The 17,750-nt window shown below is 44.5% G+C and overlaps 1 protein-coding gene across 2 annotated transcripts; it reads left to right on the top strand.

Moving 5' to 3' along the window:
* The first annotated feature begins 2,129 nt into the window (after window positions 1-2,129).
* Window positions 2,130-17,535, top strand: LOC113883740 (zinc finger protein 394-like). 2 transcript variants are annotated; one of them, XM_027527690.1, is made up of 3 exons: window positions 2,130-4,913; window positions 11,952-12,078; window positions 15,806-17,535. In XM_027527690.1, exons 1-3 carry the CDS (start codon window positions 4,503-4,505, stop codon window positions 17,527-17,529), a joined length of 2,262 nt encoding a protein of 753 aa, XP_027383491.1. In that variant the 5' UTR covers window positions 2,130-4,502; the 3' UTR covers window positions 17,530-17,535. The 2 variants fall into 2 exon arrangements, with proteins under 2 accessions (XP_027383491.1, XP_027383492.1); XM_027527691.1 differs by lacking the exon at window positions 11,952-12,078.
* Window positions 17,536-17,750: the final 215 nt, after the last annotated feature.

Here is a 17,750-nt window from a genome sequence, read left to right as displayed (position 1 = left end):
GCGGCTCCGGGGACTACAATTCCCAGGAAGCACCGCGCGGGCCACGCCCTCTAGCCAATAAGGCAGGGGCTCTCTTCGCAGCCTCAGTCTCACGGTGCGGGAAAGCTGGGAGGCGTTTCTTCAGAGGCCCCAGGGGAGGCCTGAGTGTGTCGGGAGACTAGCCTCCTGGCTGCGGAGAGAAGGCGGAAGGTCCGCGTTCTTGAGAAATTCCTGAGCGGTGTTTTCAGGGCTTCTCTAGCCAAGAGGGGTCCCATCTTTAGTCTCATTTTGTATCCATTTGCGAAGTTACTCGACAGACAGGACAAGAGTCTTTGTCTTACAAGTCACGAAGTGAATGAGGCTCACGGACTCCACTCTGAATTAGAAGGCATATATCCTCCCGAAGGCAGGAGAAGGGGACGACAGAGGACGAGATGGTTGGATGGCATCACGGACTCAACGGACGTGAGTTTGAGCAAACTCCAGGAGATGTGAAGGACAAGGAAACCTGACTTGCAGTCCATGGGGTCGCAAAGAACCGGATACGACTTAAGCGACTGAACAACAGCAAATCCTTCGATACTCTCAGGAGTTTTATTTTTATATAGTACGTTGTGAATTTTCACTCAAATCAGAGATGGGATTTTGAGAATGGCTTGCTCGTGCCGTGGTCTACCTTATGAATGAAAAAATGCAAAAAATTCCTACTATCGTCAAAGAGATCTATAGCTGGAGAGGCTTAAATTGACACTGCGGTTTGTGCAATGTATTTTTATGGTTTCACTTTTTATATTTAGAATCGTCAAAAGTTTCGGCCAAAAAAACAAACAAACAAAGACGTGAAACCATTGAATCGCTGAAGTAGTAATTAGTGAAAGTTTATTGTGTACATACTAAAAAGTTAGCAAACCGGGAGCACTCAAAGCAAAACGTGGAAAGAGGGTCAGAGGTATATTGTTTTAAAGCATCTTATATAGGGTGGAGGCGTGCTTGAGTACTAAGTTGCTTCAGTCGTGTCCGACTCTGCGACCCTTATGACTATAAATTTCTCTTCCCTCTTGATACTAAGAATAGCTGGATTTCTCCTAAGCCATTATAATAGTTCGCTCATGTAACTGATCTTGTTTTCTTCTTGAATTGGCTGCTGAGGTTTCTCAAAGCAGAACTATGAGCTATCTTTTGTGAGTATACAGGAGTGTACAGTGGGTAAGTTCTAATCCTGTCCTATCCCTGGCTCCATCTTATTTATCCCTACTTTTTTTCCTTTTCTCACTTTATTTACTTGCACTGAATTGTTTTTTTTAAAAGATGAGACATTTCTTCAGTTAACTTCTATGAAAAAAGCACCAGAAAAGGCATTGGGAACACAAAAATATATCATTCAGTGATATCAGTGGGAGCAGATGAAAGCACTTGATGTTCTGCAAGTGAAGACAAAAGTTAAATTACAGGAGAAAGGGAGGAAAGAGCTAAGCAAATCACTAAATCATGATAAGAAACCAGTCATACAACCCAGACACTGATACTATTGGAGCCAAACTGGTAATCAACAGGAAAGAAGACCTATTAATACATCTCCTTTCTCTGGGAGAAGATGAAAAATGCTTGTACTGTCTTCATAGTACATAATATTCTCTTCTGGATTCTGTTACTAGTTACGTAGATGGATATTTTCTGGAGCTAGATTTGCCTGTGCCATAGAGTTTTATTTGTGAATTTGCATTGTCCTAATTCCCTTACCATCCTTGATAACCTGATCCTAGTCAAAGCCTTGTCCTGCAAAAAAGAACTTTTGACTTCCTGCCAGATCAGGATAGCGTTCCCACACAGATGAAGAAGTAGACTTGTGTAAAATTTCTGCCCTCCAGAGACTTTCAAACCACCTAGGGAGATGAGATGTAAACATTCAACAAGTTATCTCATTAAATTATCACATGTTGCTCCAGATTTGTAAAATGACAAAGATGAGCCTTGAGAGTAGTGAATTTTTTTCTCTTTAAGTGATTTTTAACATAAAAATTGGGCTTCCCTGGTGGTTCAGATGGTAAAGAATCTTCCTACAATGCAAGAGACCCGAGTTCAATCCCTGGGTGGAGAAGATCCCCTGGAGAAGAAACTGGCAACCCACTCCAATATTCTTGCCTGGAGAATTCTATGGATGGAGGAGCCTGGCAGGCTACAGTCCATGGGGTCACAGAGTCAGACAGGACTGAAGTGACTTAGCTCACACACTGGTGTAGTATATGTGCATTATATAAGATATTTGACAAGCTCTCAAGATGTTTGATTATATTTACATGGACTGAGCGACTAACACTTTCACGTTCAACATAAAAAATAATCCTGAAAAATCTGCCTTTGCCTGTTTCATGTCCTATTAATGTCCAATCAAAACAGATCACAACAGACTAGTACAGCCACTACAACTGCTAAAACCTAAAGTAGGAATTGACTACCTGTGCTTTTGCACAGGAAATAATTTGGAAATAATTTTTAAAGTTTATATTTTAAGCTTTAATCCATATAAATGTTGTATGAAATCTTGACCCTGCTTGGGAATTTGCATTCATAAATCAGGACATTAATTGTACTTAAACAAATGCTTTTTAAATGAAAGTACCCTTAATGTAACTTACATAGGGTTTCCCTGGTGGCTCAGTGGTAAAGAACTCACCTGCCAGGCAGCAGATGCCAGTTCGATCTGTGGGTTGGGAAGATCCCCTGGAGAAGGAAATAGCAACCCACTCCAGTATTCTTGCCTGGGAAATCCCACAGACAGAGGAGCCTGGCAGACTGCAGTCCTTGGGATCACAAACAGTCAGACACAGCTGAGCACAAAACACACACACATGTAGCTTAGATAATTCTTCACTTCTTAAATAATGCAGATGATTTAATATAAATGTTAAACTAAAGTATGCGTGTGCTAAGTTGCTTTAGTTGTGTCCAACTATTGCCCATATATTTAACCCAGTTTTAAATTAAAATATGTCTTCAGTCCACATGGACTTTTTAAACTTAATCTCTTCTGTGAAGCCTTTTACTGTACACTCCCCATCAGGCATGGTTGTTTATTTCCATCTCTGCTTATACAAATAGATGCTGCATATACCTCAAAGTATTGCATTTACCACACTGTCCTGTAATTTAAGTGTCTGTCTCCATTAGGAGACTGTGAGCAACTTGAGGACAGGGAATATATCCTCCCAGTTTTGCATCTATAGTGTCAACCGTGATGCCTTAGCATGTAGAAGACACTCTACAAACCTTTCTTGCCTAAGTGTAACCGATGGATCAATGACCACTTTATTGTACAACTGGAACTTTTAACTTTCCCTGAAACCAAATTTATACAACTTTCTTCACAGATAATTTGTTAAGAATGACATTCTTTCTTTTGGTTATTCTCAAATAAAAGTGATGTTTATTAAACGTAGAAACAATTGAATGGTACATATTTTTATCACATATACAATTTTTCATATACAGTTATTGTTTTAAATTTATTTTACTATCATATAAAACATACTTTTATAACATAAGACATATAATTTGACAAATATATTCTCCAGCTTAGTATAAATGTTTAACATGGTAATGAGCCAACTTTGAGAAGAAAGTTGCTACAAAGCTAAGGCATGTGATTGCTTTTGAATGATTTTTTTTTTGCAAAATTTTGATTATGTATTTCATACAAAGGAATGCAAGTGAAAAACAGGTTTGATATTTTTCTTTTCTTTTTTTTTCCTCTTTGAAACAATAAGATTCCTTCTCATACTTAATCTAAGGATGAAAGATTGTCAAGAATTCAAAAGGAATGACATTTATTTTTAAAGGAGGAATATCCTTTAGTTCTGCAACCTTAAGGACTGTAAGCTCCACACTACAAGGTGAAAGTGAAAGTCGCTCAGTCGTGTCCGATTCTTCGTGTCCTCCTCTTTGCGATCCCATGGACTGTAGTCGGCCAGGCTCCTCTGTCCATGGAATTCTCCAGGCCGGAATACTGGACTGCGTAGCCGTTCCCTTCTCCAGGGGATCTTCCCAACCCAGGGACTGAACCCATGTCTCCCGCATTGCAGGCGGTTTCTTTACCGTGTGAGCCACCAAGAGTACCTCTGGAAAAGGTTAAAGATAACAAACCACAGAGATGCACGTCACTCTTCCCAGGAGCCTAGAGAGGCCCCGGAAATGCCCCGAGGGGTGGGCACCGCCCGGAGCCGGTGACGCGCTTCCGACTCGGGCTGTTCGTAATTTTTTGTCGCGGGATTTGACAGCTTCAGGTAGGGTGTCGCAAAGAGTCGGACACGACTGAGCGACTGAACTGAACTGAACTGAGGTAGGGTAGCGGTTTCTGGGTAGGAGGAGTCTGGGAGGGGCCCGGGGAGGTGGGATCTCGTTTAAGACCCGACAGTCGGCAGCCGCTTCTTTGGGGAGATCCGATGTGTTCTGCGGCTTCTTGCTGGGTTTACTGTCACCTCAGCTGAAGGTGGAACTCCGGGAAAGTGCGCACGAGCGAGAGAAGGATGAGTTGGAGCTGGACCGCGAGTCAAAGCACGATCGCCCCTCCGGCCCTAGGTGATGGACTTTGGACAGTGAAAGTGGAGGAAGACTCCTTCGGAAGTGGGGAGTCCGACCGGCCCTGGGACTGTCCGGATCCCGAAACTTTCCGATGTCATTTTAGGCAGTTCCGTTATCAGGAGGTGGCTGGACCGGAAGAGGCGCTGAGCCGGCTCAGGGAACTTTGTTGTCGATGGCTGAGGCCAGAGGTGCACTCGAAAGAGCAGATCCTGGAGCTGCTGGTGCTGGAGCAGTTCCTGACAATCCTGCCCCAGGAGATCCAAGCCTGGGTGCGGAAGCACTGCCCGCAGAGCGGGGAGGAGGCGGCCGCCGTGGTGCGGTCTCTTCAGAGGCAGCCTGCTGGGACCTCACGCCAGGTGAGGAGTGGAAGTGTTCTGGGAGTGGGGATGGAGGTGTGAGGGATGCTATGGGTTTCAGAAGTTCTTTACTTCCTTGTTACATTTTGCGTGAACTTTAGTATGTGCATGAAACATTCTTTCCTTTGTAGGAAGCGGTAACAAATCCGTCTAGGAAGAGGTCCTTGAGTTGTAGACCTTTCCGCACAAAACTGGCACAGAAGTATTGTTTATTCAGTGTAAGACACCCTCGTGTCTAACTAGATTGTTTGGGAAAGAAAGATGTCAAGGTGGAAAGTGTCCTTAAACGATGTATAAGAACAGCAGTTCCCCACCACTTTGAATGTGAGCATCCTTTTACTTTTTAACGGCTTGGATGACTACCTCCCTCCTCCCTCAATTGATAATGATACTGCAGAGAAGGAAGAGAGGCTGGAAATGGAGTTAATAATTGATCCTGCCTACATGATGAAGCCTCCATAAAACCACAAGAGTATGGGGTTGAGAGAGCTTCCCAGTTGGTATGCGCATCTACTTAAGTGGGAGGGTAACACAACCCTTCCCCCATCCCACCTCCAAGGGGAGAGAAGCTCCTGAGCTTAGGACCCCCCCTCCAGACCTTGCCCAATGCATCTCTTCCATCTGACTGTTGCTGTGCTTCTGACATAGACATGAGAAGGGGGTAGAAAGAGTTAGCAATGGAGTTATATACTCTCCAATGAATCCAAAGAATGTCTCGAGGTTGTAAAGACCTCACCAGACCTACTCCCATAATTAACATTTTAAGGTAACAGAATTAGTCAGAAGGTTTAATCCAGAGACTGTCCTCAGGCAGGATACATTATTATTATATAGTCCTTGTAAAGACCAGACATACTCCCATAATTTACATTTTAAAATAACAGGATTAGCCAGGAGGTTTAATCCAGAGACTGTCCTCAGGCAGGATACATTATTGTTATATAATCTTAAGGAATGTAGAGAAAAAAAGTTTGTCCTTTCTTCCTCCTTGAGAATTCCAGACCCCTCTCTCCTTTCGGACACCTAGACTTCTTATCAACCTGCCTAGGAAATGACTCTCATTCCCCTTTTCTTTTAGGAGAATTATGTTGCCAAGGGAAAGGGGCATCGTTTTTGTTCCATAACTACTTCCTGCTGTTTAGGGGTGTGGTCCCTAAATAGTTGAGGCAACATATTCTTCTAACCCTCGTATTGAGGGTCTCTGATCCAGGGGCCCCAAGTAATAGTTGGAGGAGGCAGTGGCACTCATAGGAGCTTGGACAACCATTTGTAACTTAAAAGCTTTTAGATGGTTAGAAAACTCCATTATACAGTTACAGATGTAAGGCAAAATAGTCATTAAACCAAGTTAAAATCAAAATGAAAAGTCACATTATGTCCATAGTTAAATCAGTCCATGTTAAGGTTGTTAGATGTCATCAGTTTAAGAAGAGGCATCACGTGCGATTGTTGAAGGTATTTGCAGACTTTGAGAAAGTCTTTTCCTTGAAGTGGAGATGTCCACCCTGGGAATCCTTCCACTGATGAAGAGGGGAGTGCTCCACAGACCCAGCAGTTAGACTGTGAAATGCTGCATAGGAGTGAGCCTGGGACAGGAAGGCATTGTCTTGAGGGTCAAATGGCAGACTCAGGATTTTTGGAGTCAGCAGAAGTAGGCTCACATAGATTATCAGGCCCAGCCTTCCCAGAGGGACTTGTGGGATTGGCCCCCAGATTCCAATGTTTTTATGAGGACCTCGGTTCCTGGCTCAAATAGAGGCTTGCTTGACTCAGAGACTGGGTCAGGAGCCCTCTCCTGGAGTTCTGTTAATGCCTGTTGAAAAGCTGAGAGCTGAGTTACATAACTAGTTAATTCCAAGGCTTAAGGGTCTATAAGAATGTCTGATATTTAAGAAGCCTACTGTCATCCAAATATTAACCTTAGAATTTAAGATTCCATTCACAACATGAGAAGTCAGTACAGTAAGGTTTCACCCACTAATTATTTTTAAAGCTTCTGCTGCCCCAATTACTCTTAGGCAGTGGGGCCACCCACGTGAAATTACATCTAATTCTCTGCTTAGATAAGCAATAGGTTGCTGGTGAGGCCCTTGGGGTTGTGTCAAAACTCCCAAGGCCATACCTTTTCTTTCAGTGACAAACAAATTAAATTCTGACCCTGTGGCCAAGCTCAGAGTGGGAGCTTGCAGGAGAGCAGTCTGAAGAACGTTAAAGGCCTTTTGAGTAACTGGAGACCACACCAGTTTGTTGGTTCGGGCCTGCTGAGTTGCAGCTATCAGATCAGATCAGATCAGATCAGTCGCTCAGTCCTGTCCGACTCTTTGCGACCCCATGAATCACAGCACGCTAGGCCTCCCTGTCCATCACCAACTCCCGGAGTTCACTCAGACTCAACGTCCATCGAGTCAGTGATGCCATCCAGCTATCTCATCCTCTGTCGTCCCCTTCTCCTCCTGCCCCCAATCCCTCCCAGCATCAGAGTCTTTTCCAATGAGTCAACTCTTTGCGTCAGGTGGCCAAAGTACTGGAGTTTCAGCTTTAGCATCATTCCTTCCAAAGAAATCCCAGGGCTGATCTCCTTCAGAATGGACTGGTTGGATCTCCTTGCAGTCCAAGGGACACTCAAGAGTCTTCTCCAACACCACAGTTCAAAAGCATCAATTCTTCGGCGCTCAACCTTCTTCACAGTCCAACTCTCACATCCATACATGACCACAGGAAAAACCATGGCCTTGACTAGACGGACCTTTGTTGGCAAAGTAATGTCTCTGTTTCTCAATATGCTATCTAGGTTGGTCATAACTTTGCTTCCAAGGAGTAAGCGTCTTTTAACTTCATGGCTGCAGTCACCATCTGTAGTGATTTTGGAGCCCAAAAAAATAAAGTCTGACACTGTTTCCACTCTTTCCCCATCTATTTCCCATGAAGTGATGGGACCAGATGCCATAATCTTCGTTTTCTGAATGTTGAGCTTTAAGCCAACTTTTTCACTCTCCACTTTCACTTTCATCAAGAGGCTTTTGAGTTCCTCTTCACTTTCTGCCATAAGAGTGGTGTCATCTGCATATCTGAGGTTATTGATATTTCTCCCGGCAATCTTGATTCCAGCTTGTGTTTCTTCCAGTCCAGCGTTTCTCATGATGTACTCTGCATAGAAGTTAAATCAGCAGGGTGACAATATACAGCCTTGACATACTCCTTTCCCGATTTGGAACCAGTCTGTTGTTCCATGTCCAGTTCTAACTGTTGCTTCCTGACCTGCATACACATTTCTCAAGAGGCAGATCAGGTGGTCTGGTATTCCCATCTCTTTCAGAATTGTCCACAGTTTATTGTGATCCACACAGTCAAAGGCTTTGGCATAGTCAATAAAGCAGAAATAGATGTTTTTCTGGAACTCTCTTGCTTTTTCCATGATCCAGCGGATGTTGGCAATTTGATCTCTGGTTCCTCTGCCTTTTCTAAAACCAGCTTGAACATCAGGAAGTTCACGGTTCACGTATTGCTGAAGCCTGGCTTGGAGAATTTTGAGCATTACTTTACTAGCGTGTGAGATGAGTGCAATTGTGCGGTAGTTTGAGCATTCTTTGGCATTGCCTTTCTTTGGGATTGGAATGAAAACTGACCTTTTCCAGTCCTGTGGCCACTGCTGAGTTTTCCAAATTTGCTGGCATATTGAGTGCAGTACTTTCACAGCATCATCTTTCAGGATTTGGAATAGCTCAACTGGAATTCCATCACCTCCAGTAGCTTTGTTCGTAGTGATGCTTTCTAAGGCCCGCTTGGCTTCACATTCCAGGATGTCTGGCTCTATAAAGGCTGGGCAAGTTCCCCCGTAACCCGGAATCCAATTACAGTAGCCTGTGATTTCCAAAATTCCTCTCACTTGTTGTAAAGTCATAGGTAGGGGAGGATTTAGTATAGGTGTAAGTCTCATAGGTTTAAGCCTATGGCCCTAGTCCCTTCTGATATGATTAGGCCCAGATATCTAACAGATTGTTGACAAAGCTGAGCCTTTTCTCTTGATGCCTTGTAACTGCAGCCTGCCAAAAAGTTTAAGAAATCTTCTGAGGCTCATGAACAAGCTTCCTCTGTCTCAGCACAGAGCAAAATACCATCTACATATTGTTACATCACTGCTTCTGAGCTATTAAAAGTTTTGTAAATCCCATGACAAACTTTGTCCAAATAAGTGAGGACTGTCACGAAATCCCTGGGGCAAAACTGTCCAGGTTAACTGAGAAGCTGACTGCGTAGGGTCTTCTAAGGCAAAGAGAAATTGACTTTCCTCCGCCAAAGGCACTGAATAGAAGACATCTTTCAAATCAATTACTGAGAAATATTTGGCTCATTCAGGAATTTCAGACAATAGAGTACAAGGATTAGGCACCAAGGGGTGTAAAGGAACTACAGCCTCATTTATTATTTGTAAATCTTGAACTAGTCTCCATTTACCATTTGATTTCTTTAGACCCAAAATAGGAGTGTTGCATGGACTGTTACATGGAATCAATAGCCCTTGCTCCTTTAAATTCTCGATGATGGGTTTTAACCCTTCCTTAACCTCAGGTTTCATTGGATACTGCTTCTTATGTGGAAATAAGTGCGGGTTTTTGAGCTTGACAACTACAGGAATAGCATTTTGTGCTCGACCCACAGATTTTCCATCAGCCCATACTCTAGGATTTATATTTTGTTCAATTAAAGGGAGAGAAAGGGAGGGCTCCATATTCTTGAAAACAGAGGCATGGACCTTGCTCAGTATATCCCTCCCCAAAGGGGGTGAGGGAGACTCTGGCACGATCAGAAACACGTGTGAAAATAGCAAAGAATCCCAGTCACAACTGACAGAAACACTGAAGTAATACCTTTTGGCTCATCCAGACAGTCCCATTACGGAAGCAGATCGGGAAGAAAGTGGGCCACGGGCTTCAGTAAGCAGGGAGTAAGTTGCCCAGTATCTAAAAGTAAATCGACAGATTGCCCCCACACACAGTTATTGATACCCAGGGTTCCTCAGGTGTAATTAGGACGGGAGCAGACCGGACATGGAGCCAGGGGCAGCTTAGATGCCTGCGGGCAATCCCACTTGATGTGCCCCTCCTTTCCACAGTAATAGCAAGCCCATCCCTTTTCACCTGGGCCCCTCTGGGCATTTTTCTCAGGCTGTTTAAGAACAGTTCTCATAGCTATTGTGAGGGCTTCTTTGTCCTTTTCTACCTTTCTTTCTTTTCCTCATATTCCCTACCATAATAGACTGAGCCAGTTGTAACAGATTATCTAAAGACTGATTTGGCCCATACGCCCATTTTAATAGCTTACGGCGGACATCTGGAGCCAACTGAGTGAGAAATCTATCCTTTAAGATCACTTTTCCCTCTTCACTTTTGGGATCAGTCTCAGTGAATCTGCGAAGGGCTTCTCTCAGTCTATCTAGGAATTTACTAGGAGCTTCCTTCTCCTGTTCTGTGTTTGCCGATTTGCCATAGTTTAAAGGCTTAGCACGTGCCTGCCTGAGGCCTTCAAGAATACATCTGACAAAATGACTCTGACCCCATCTTCCTTTAGCTGTGTTGTAGTCCCAGTCTGGTTCTGTAGTTGGGACCACCTGATTCCCAGTGGGGAGGACGGCTATCTTGTCCTCCCTCTTCCCTACTGATTCGTTACCAAGCCATTCATCTCCATAAGCAACCGCTTTTCCCAAAACTCGACTCTTTGAGTCAGGAGTCAGCATTTGTCCCAAGATATACACCTTTCCAAGTAAGGTCATAAACAAGAGTAACACCTTTAAAAGCTCTAGTATATTTTTCTGGGTCATCTAAATAGTCTCCCAGATCCTCCTTGATTCTTTGCATTTCTTGATAAGAAAAGGCTTATTAATATTAACTCTTGTAGACTGATTATTTCTCCTGGTGGGTGCTTCATGAAGAGGCAACAGCTTGTGTGGCTGTTCCTCAGTCTCTCTGGCTGCTCTGTGCATATGATCCCAGGAATAGATTGGAGAAACCTGCTTTTCTTTATCTCTTTGTCTCCTGTCCTCCTTCTCATCTAGCAAACTAGGAGGACTGGAGGGAGCTGAAGGAGTCACACCCAAATTTATACCCTTAGGACATAAGTCTGGCATATTTCGCAGAGAGAAAAAGGGCAATACGTAGGCTACTTCTACCCATTTCCCTTGTTTTCTACAGAACCAGTCTAATTGTAAAACAGAATTATATATACTTAAGAGAACCTCCAATGGATACCGTGGCCATGCAGTATCACATAGGAAGACCACGTGTGTCTTCTTTAAGCTCTGGGGATCAAAACTATCCCAGTTTTTCAGGATACAGTTCACAGGATGAGGCTAGAATTGTTAGCTCCCATCTTGTCCTGAAGAATCCCGGACGAGCCCCCAAGATGAAAGGTTGTTGCTGAATCACGCAAAGACGCCAGGATTCTTGGCCTCTGGAGAAGAATTCTATCCATTCAATCCGGGGCCATAGACAAGACTTGATTGCTCAGAGCTTTTGTGTAATAAAGTTTTATTAAAGTATAAAGGAGATAGAGAAAGCTTCTGACATAGACATGAGAAGGGGGTAGAAAGAGTACCCCCTTGCTAGCCTTAGCAATGGAGTTAAATACTCTCCAATGAATCCAAAGAATGTCTGGAGGTTGTAAAGACCCACCAGACCTACTCCCATAATTAACATTTTAAGATAACAGAATTAGTCAGAAGGTTTAATCCAGAGACTGTCCTCAGGCAAGATACATTATTATTATATAGTCCTTGTAAAGACCAGACCTACTCCCATAATTTACATTTTAAAATAACAGGATTAGCCAGGAGGTTTAATCCAGAGACTGTCCTCAGGCAGGATACATTATTGTTATATAATCTTAAGGAATGTAGAGAAAAAAAAGTTTGTCCTTTCTTCCTCCTTGAGAATTCCAGACCCCTCTCTCCTTTCAGATGCCTAGACTTCTTATCAACCTGCCTAGGAAATGACTCTCTCACTGGGATGGCAGGTGCTGAGGGGAGGTCTCATGTTGTTACAGGGGTTGGTGACAGTCCGGGATGTGGCCGTGTCTCTAACCTGGGAGGAGTGGGAGCGTCTGTACCCAGCACAGAAGCACTTCTTCAGGGAGAGTGCACCAAAGGATCATGGAAACGCAGTCTCACCAAGTAAGTGCTGGGCCTCTTCCTGTCTCCAGCTGGGTGTGACTGGTGGAGGGTTTGCTTCAGAAAATCCCTGAGCCAGGCTGCCATTCACAGAGATTGAGAGCCTTCAAGCCCCTTTTGTGACTGAGGCAAGACTTTCTGTTCTATATTGTTAGGTGATAGACTCAGCTTTTTATTTTGCTGCATATTACAGCCATAGCACCAGGTGAAGCTCTGTGTACCCCCTCGAAAGCTATCCCCTCACTCCTTCTCCAGAAGTGATCAATATCCTGACTTACCATTTCTATGCCTGTTTTATATTCTTTCTACATATACATGTAGCCACATATACACTTGTGTATCAGTTCAGTTCAGTCACTCAGTTGTGTCCGACTCTTTGCGACCCCATGAATCACAGCACACCAGGCCTCCTTGTCCATCACCAACTCCCGGAGTTCACCCAGACTCACATCCATCGAGTCAGTGATGCCATCCAGCCATCTCATCCTCTGTCGTCCCCTTCTCCTCCTGCCCCCAATCCCTCCCAGCATCAGAGTCTTTTCCAATGAGTCAACTCTTTGCATCAGGTGACCAAAGTACTGGAGTTTCAGCTTTAGCATCATTCCTTCCAAAGAAATCCCAGGGCTGATCTCCTTCAGAATGGACTTGTTGGATCTCCTTGCAGTCCAAGGGACTCTCAAGAGTCCTCTCCAACACCACAGTTCAAAAGCATCAATTCTTCGGCGCTCAGCCTTCTTCACAGTCCAACTCTCACATCCATACATGATCACAGGAAAAACCATAGCCTTGACTAGATGAATCTTTGTTGGCAAAGTAATGTCTCTGCCTTTGAATATGCTATCTAGGTTGGTCATAACTTTCCTTCCAAGGAGGAAGCATCTTTTAATTTCATGGCTGCAGTCACCATCTGCAGTGATTTTGGAGCCCCAAAAAATAAAGTCTGACACTGTTGCCCCATCTATTTCCCATGAAGTGATGGGACCGGATGCCATGATCTTCGTTTTCTGAATGTTGAGCTTTAAGCCAACTTTTTCACTCTCCAGTTTGACTTTCATCAAGAGGCTTTTGAGTTCCTCTTCACTTTCTGCCATAAGGGTGGTGTCATCTGCATATCTGAGGTTATTGATATTTCTCCCGGCAATCTTGATTCCAGCTCGTGTTTCTTCCAGTCCAGCGTTTCTCATGATGTACTCTGCATAGAAGTTAAATAAGCAGGGTGACAATATACAGCCTTGACATACTCCTTTCTCGATTTGGAACCAGTCTGTTGTTCCATGTCCAGTTCTAACTGTTGCTTCCTGACCTGCATACACATTTCTCAAGAGGCAGGTCAGGTGGTCTGGTATTCCCATCTCTTTCAGAATTGTCCACAGTTTATTGTGATCCACACAGTCAAAGGCTTTGGCATAGTCAATAAAGCAGAAATAGATGTTTTTCTGGAACTCTCTTGCTTTTTCCATGATCCAGCAGATGTTGGCAATTTGATCTCTGGTTCCTCTGCCTTTTCTAAAACCAGCTTGAACATCAGGAAGTTCATGGTTCACGTATTGCTGAAGCCTGGCTTGGAGAATTTTGAGCATTACTTTACTAGCGTGTGAGATGAGTGCAATTGTGCGGTAGTTTGAGCATTCTTTGGCATTGCCTTTCTTTGGGATTGGAACGAAAACTGACCTTTTCCAGTCCTGTGGCCACGGCTGAGTTTTCCAAATTTGCTGGCATATTGAGTGCAGTACTTTCACAGCATCATCTTTCAGGATTTGGAATAGCTCAACTGGAATTCCATCACCTCCACTAGCTTTGTTCGTAGTGATGCTTTCTAAAGCCCACTTGACTTCACATTCCAGGACGTCTGGCTCTAGGTGAGTGATCACACCATCGTGATTATCTGGGTCGTGAAGATCTTTTTTGTACAGTTCTTCTGTGTATTCTTGCCATCTCTTCTTAATAGCTTCTGCTTCTGTTAGGTCCATACCATTTCTGTCCTTTATTGAGCTCATCTTTGCACAAAATGTTCCCTTGGTATCTCTAATTTTCTTGACGAGATCTCTAGTCATTCCCATTCTGTTGTTTTCCTCTATTTCTTTGCATTGATCGCTGAAGAAGGCTTTCTTATCTCTTCTTGCTATTCTTTGGAACTCTGCATTCAGATGCTTATATCTTTCCTTTGCTCCTTTGCTTTTCACTTCTTTTCTTTTCACAGCTATTTGTAAGGCCTCCCCAGACAGCCATTTTGCTTTTTTGCATTTCTTTTCCATGGGGATGGTCTTGATCCCTGTCTCCTGTACAGTGTCACCAACCTCATTCCATAGTTCCTCAGGTACTCTATATATCAGATCTAGGCCCTTAAATCTATTTCTCACTTCCACTCTATAATCATAAGGGATGAACAGTACGAAAAGGCAAAATGATAGGATACTGAAAGAGGAACTCCCCAGGTCAGTAGGTGCCCAATATGCTACTGGAGATCAGTGGACAAATACCTCCAGAAAGAATGAAGGAATGGAGCCAAAGCAAACACAATACCCAGCTGTGGATGTGACTGGTGATAGAAGCAAGGTCTGATGCTGTAAAGAGCAATATTGCATAGGAACCTGGAATGTCAGGTCCATGAATCAAGGCAAATTGGAAGTGGTCAAACAAGAGATGGCAAGAGTGAATGTCGACATTCTAGGATTCAGCGAACTGAAATGGACTAGAATGGGTGAATTTAACTCAGATGACCATTATATCTACTACTGCGGGCAGGAATCCCTCAGAAGAAATGGAGTAGCCATCATGATCAACAGAAGAGTCCTAAATGCAGTACTTGGATGCAATCTCAAAAACGACAGAATGATCTCTGTTCGTTTCCAAGGCAAACCATTCAATATCACTTTGTGTATGCATATATATAAATGTATGTAAACATATATAGTATTTTGACATGTTTTTATGGTATATATACGTTGTATTCGGAGAAGGCAATGGCAACCCACTCTAGTACTCTTGCCTGGAAAATCCCATGAACAGAGGAGCCTGGTAGGCTGCAGTCCATGGGGTCCCAAAGAGTCAGACATGACTGAGCGACTTCAGTTTCACTTTTCCCTTTCATGCATTGGAGAAGGAAATGGCAACCCACTCCAGTGTTCTTGCCTGGAGAACCCCAGGGACGGGGGAGCCTGGTGGGCTGCCGTCTGTGGGGTCGCACAGAGTTGGACACGACTGAAGCGACTTAGCAGCAGCCTCAGCATACGTTGTATTACTATATGGTTCTTTTGCACCTTGCCTTTTTTCTCCACATTTTTGGGATTTTTATCCATGTTGATAGGTGTAGCTCTAGTTTATTCATTTTAACATCTCTATATATTTCATCCTAATATTCACTTATCCATTCTGTCAACAGATGTTAAGGCTTCTAGTTTTTCACTATTACACAGAGTATTACGCCAATCGTTCTTGTCTGTTTCTCCCTGTGTTCTTATGAAGTGGGGTTAGGGGAAGAGAGATGGGTTGGTGGGTGTAGACACAAGTATAAAAGGAAAGAAACAAGATTTGTACAGGTAAGCACATTTGACAGGTTAATTAAAATAATTTAACTTCAGGAGTGGTTTCACAGAGAACATGAAAAGGGCTTTGGGGGCATTGTTTCTCTGCTAGCAGTTTCTTTCTTTTTTTTTTTTTTTTGCTAGCAGTTTCTTAATCACTCCTGCCAGGGGATGAAATGTCAGCAACTCGTATTTTAATATTTCAGGTTCGGAAACCAGAATTGTGAACAAAGAATTGATTCCAAAGCAAGAAATTCTAGAAGTGGAGCTTCAAGGGCAGCTACAAGGATTTCAGGAGAAGGCTCCCCTATCTTCTGAGTGTGGTGATGCCCAGGACAGGAGAGAGAAGTCCTTGGGAGACCCCTCATCGCTGAAACGCGAAAATTCTCCTGAAGATCAGGGAGTCACCCACATCTCAGATCTCAGGAATGGTCCCAGCGAAGAAGGAGACGTCAAAAACAAAGAATTCAGGACCAGTGCTGAGAGTTCAGACTTTGTTGCTGGTCAGTACGTCCCAACAGCAGGGAGACCCGCCACTGGGGATGAATATGGGAACAACTGCCAACACAGGTTAGACATGGTGAAACCTCATGAATCTCTCAACAGTGAGGAAAATCGCCATCATTCGGGCCTATTTGAGACTCAGAGGTGGTTCCATGAAGAAAGACCTTATACATGTGACACCTGTGAGAAGAGCTTCAAACAGCGTTCCGACCTCCTTAAACACCATCGAATCCACACTGGGGAGAGGCCCTATGGGTGTTCTGTGTGTGGGAGGCGCTTCAGTCAGAGTGCGACCCTCATTAAACACCAGAGGACACACACCGGAGAGAAGCCCTACACGTGTCCCAAGTGTGGGGACAGCTTCCGACAGAGCTCAAATCTCAGTCGACATCAGAGAACCCACCTGGGGGAGAAGCACTATACCTGTAACAACTTCAGGGAAACCTGCCACACCTCCAGCCACTTTAGTCACCAGAGGACACACAATGAGGAGCGACCCTACTTGTGTGAGGAGTGCGACAAGAGCTTCAAACGCTGCTCCGACCTCTCCAAACACCAGAGGATCCACACCGGCGAGAAGCCCTACGGGTGTCCTGTGTGTGGGAGGCGCTTCAGTCAGAGCGCGACCCTCATTAAACACCAGAGGACACACACCGGAGAGAAGCCCTACACGTGTCCCAAGTGTGGGGACAGCTTCCGACAGAGCTCAAATCTCAGTCGACATCAGAGAACCCACCTGGGGGAGAAGCACTATACCTGTAACAACTTCAGGGAAACCTGCCACACCTCCAGCCACTTTAGTCACCAGAGGACACACAATGAGGAGCGACCCTACTTGTGTGAGGAGTGCGACAAGAGCTTCAAACGCTGCTCCGACCTCTCCAAACACCAGAGGATCCACACCGGCGAGAAGCCCTACGGGTGTCCTGTGTGTGGGAGGCGCTTCAGTCAGAGCGCGACCCTCATTAAACACCAGAGGACACACACCGGAGAGAAGCCCTACACGTGTCCCAAGTGTGGGGACAGCTTCCGACAGAGCTCACACCTCAGCCGGCATCAGAGAACCCACCTAGGGGAGAAGCACTACACATGTAAGGAGTGCGGGGAGAACTGCCGCACCTCCAGTCGTTTTAGACACCAGAGGACACACAAGGCGGAGCGACCCCACACGTGTGAGGAGTGCAACAAGAGCTTCAAACGCTCTTCCGACCTCTCCAAACACCAGAGGATCCACACTGGTGAGAAGCCCTACGGGTGTTCTGTGTGCGGGAAGCACTTCAGTCAGAGCGCGACCCTCATTAAACACCGGAGAACTCACACCGGAGAGAAACCTTACAGATGTCTCGACTGTGGGGGCAGCTTCAGACAGAGCTCACACCTCGTCCGACACCAAAGAATCCACAGAAATAAAGTCCCATCATTTTGACCTGCTTCTGCATGAGTCGTTTTATTCCATTCTCTCTTTCCCTCCTTCTCTTTCTCTTTCCAGAAACTATATTCTTTGGAGTATTTCAGTAATCATGGATTGTATTGCCTTTTGCCATCACACCCAAGATAGACTGAGTTCAATTAGTCTCGGGATGCCCATTGAGAGCCTGTTGCCCTGAAGGAGGAGGGTCTGAGTCAGGAGGACCCCCTCTCCCCAGA

Source organism: Bos indicus x Bos taurus, chromosome 25 (genome assembly GCF_003369695.1).
Source record: "Bos indicus x Bos taurus breed Angus x Brahman F1 hybrid chromosome 25, Bos_hybrid_MaternalHap_v2.0, whole genome shotgun sequence".
Taxonomy (NCBI): Eukaryota; Metazoa; Chordata; class Mammalia; order Artiodactyla; family Bovidae; genus Bos; species Bos indicus x Bos taurus.
Note: the sequence above shows the minus strand (reverse complement) of the source record. Positions and strands in the feature narration are given on the sequence as shown.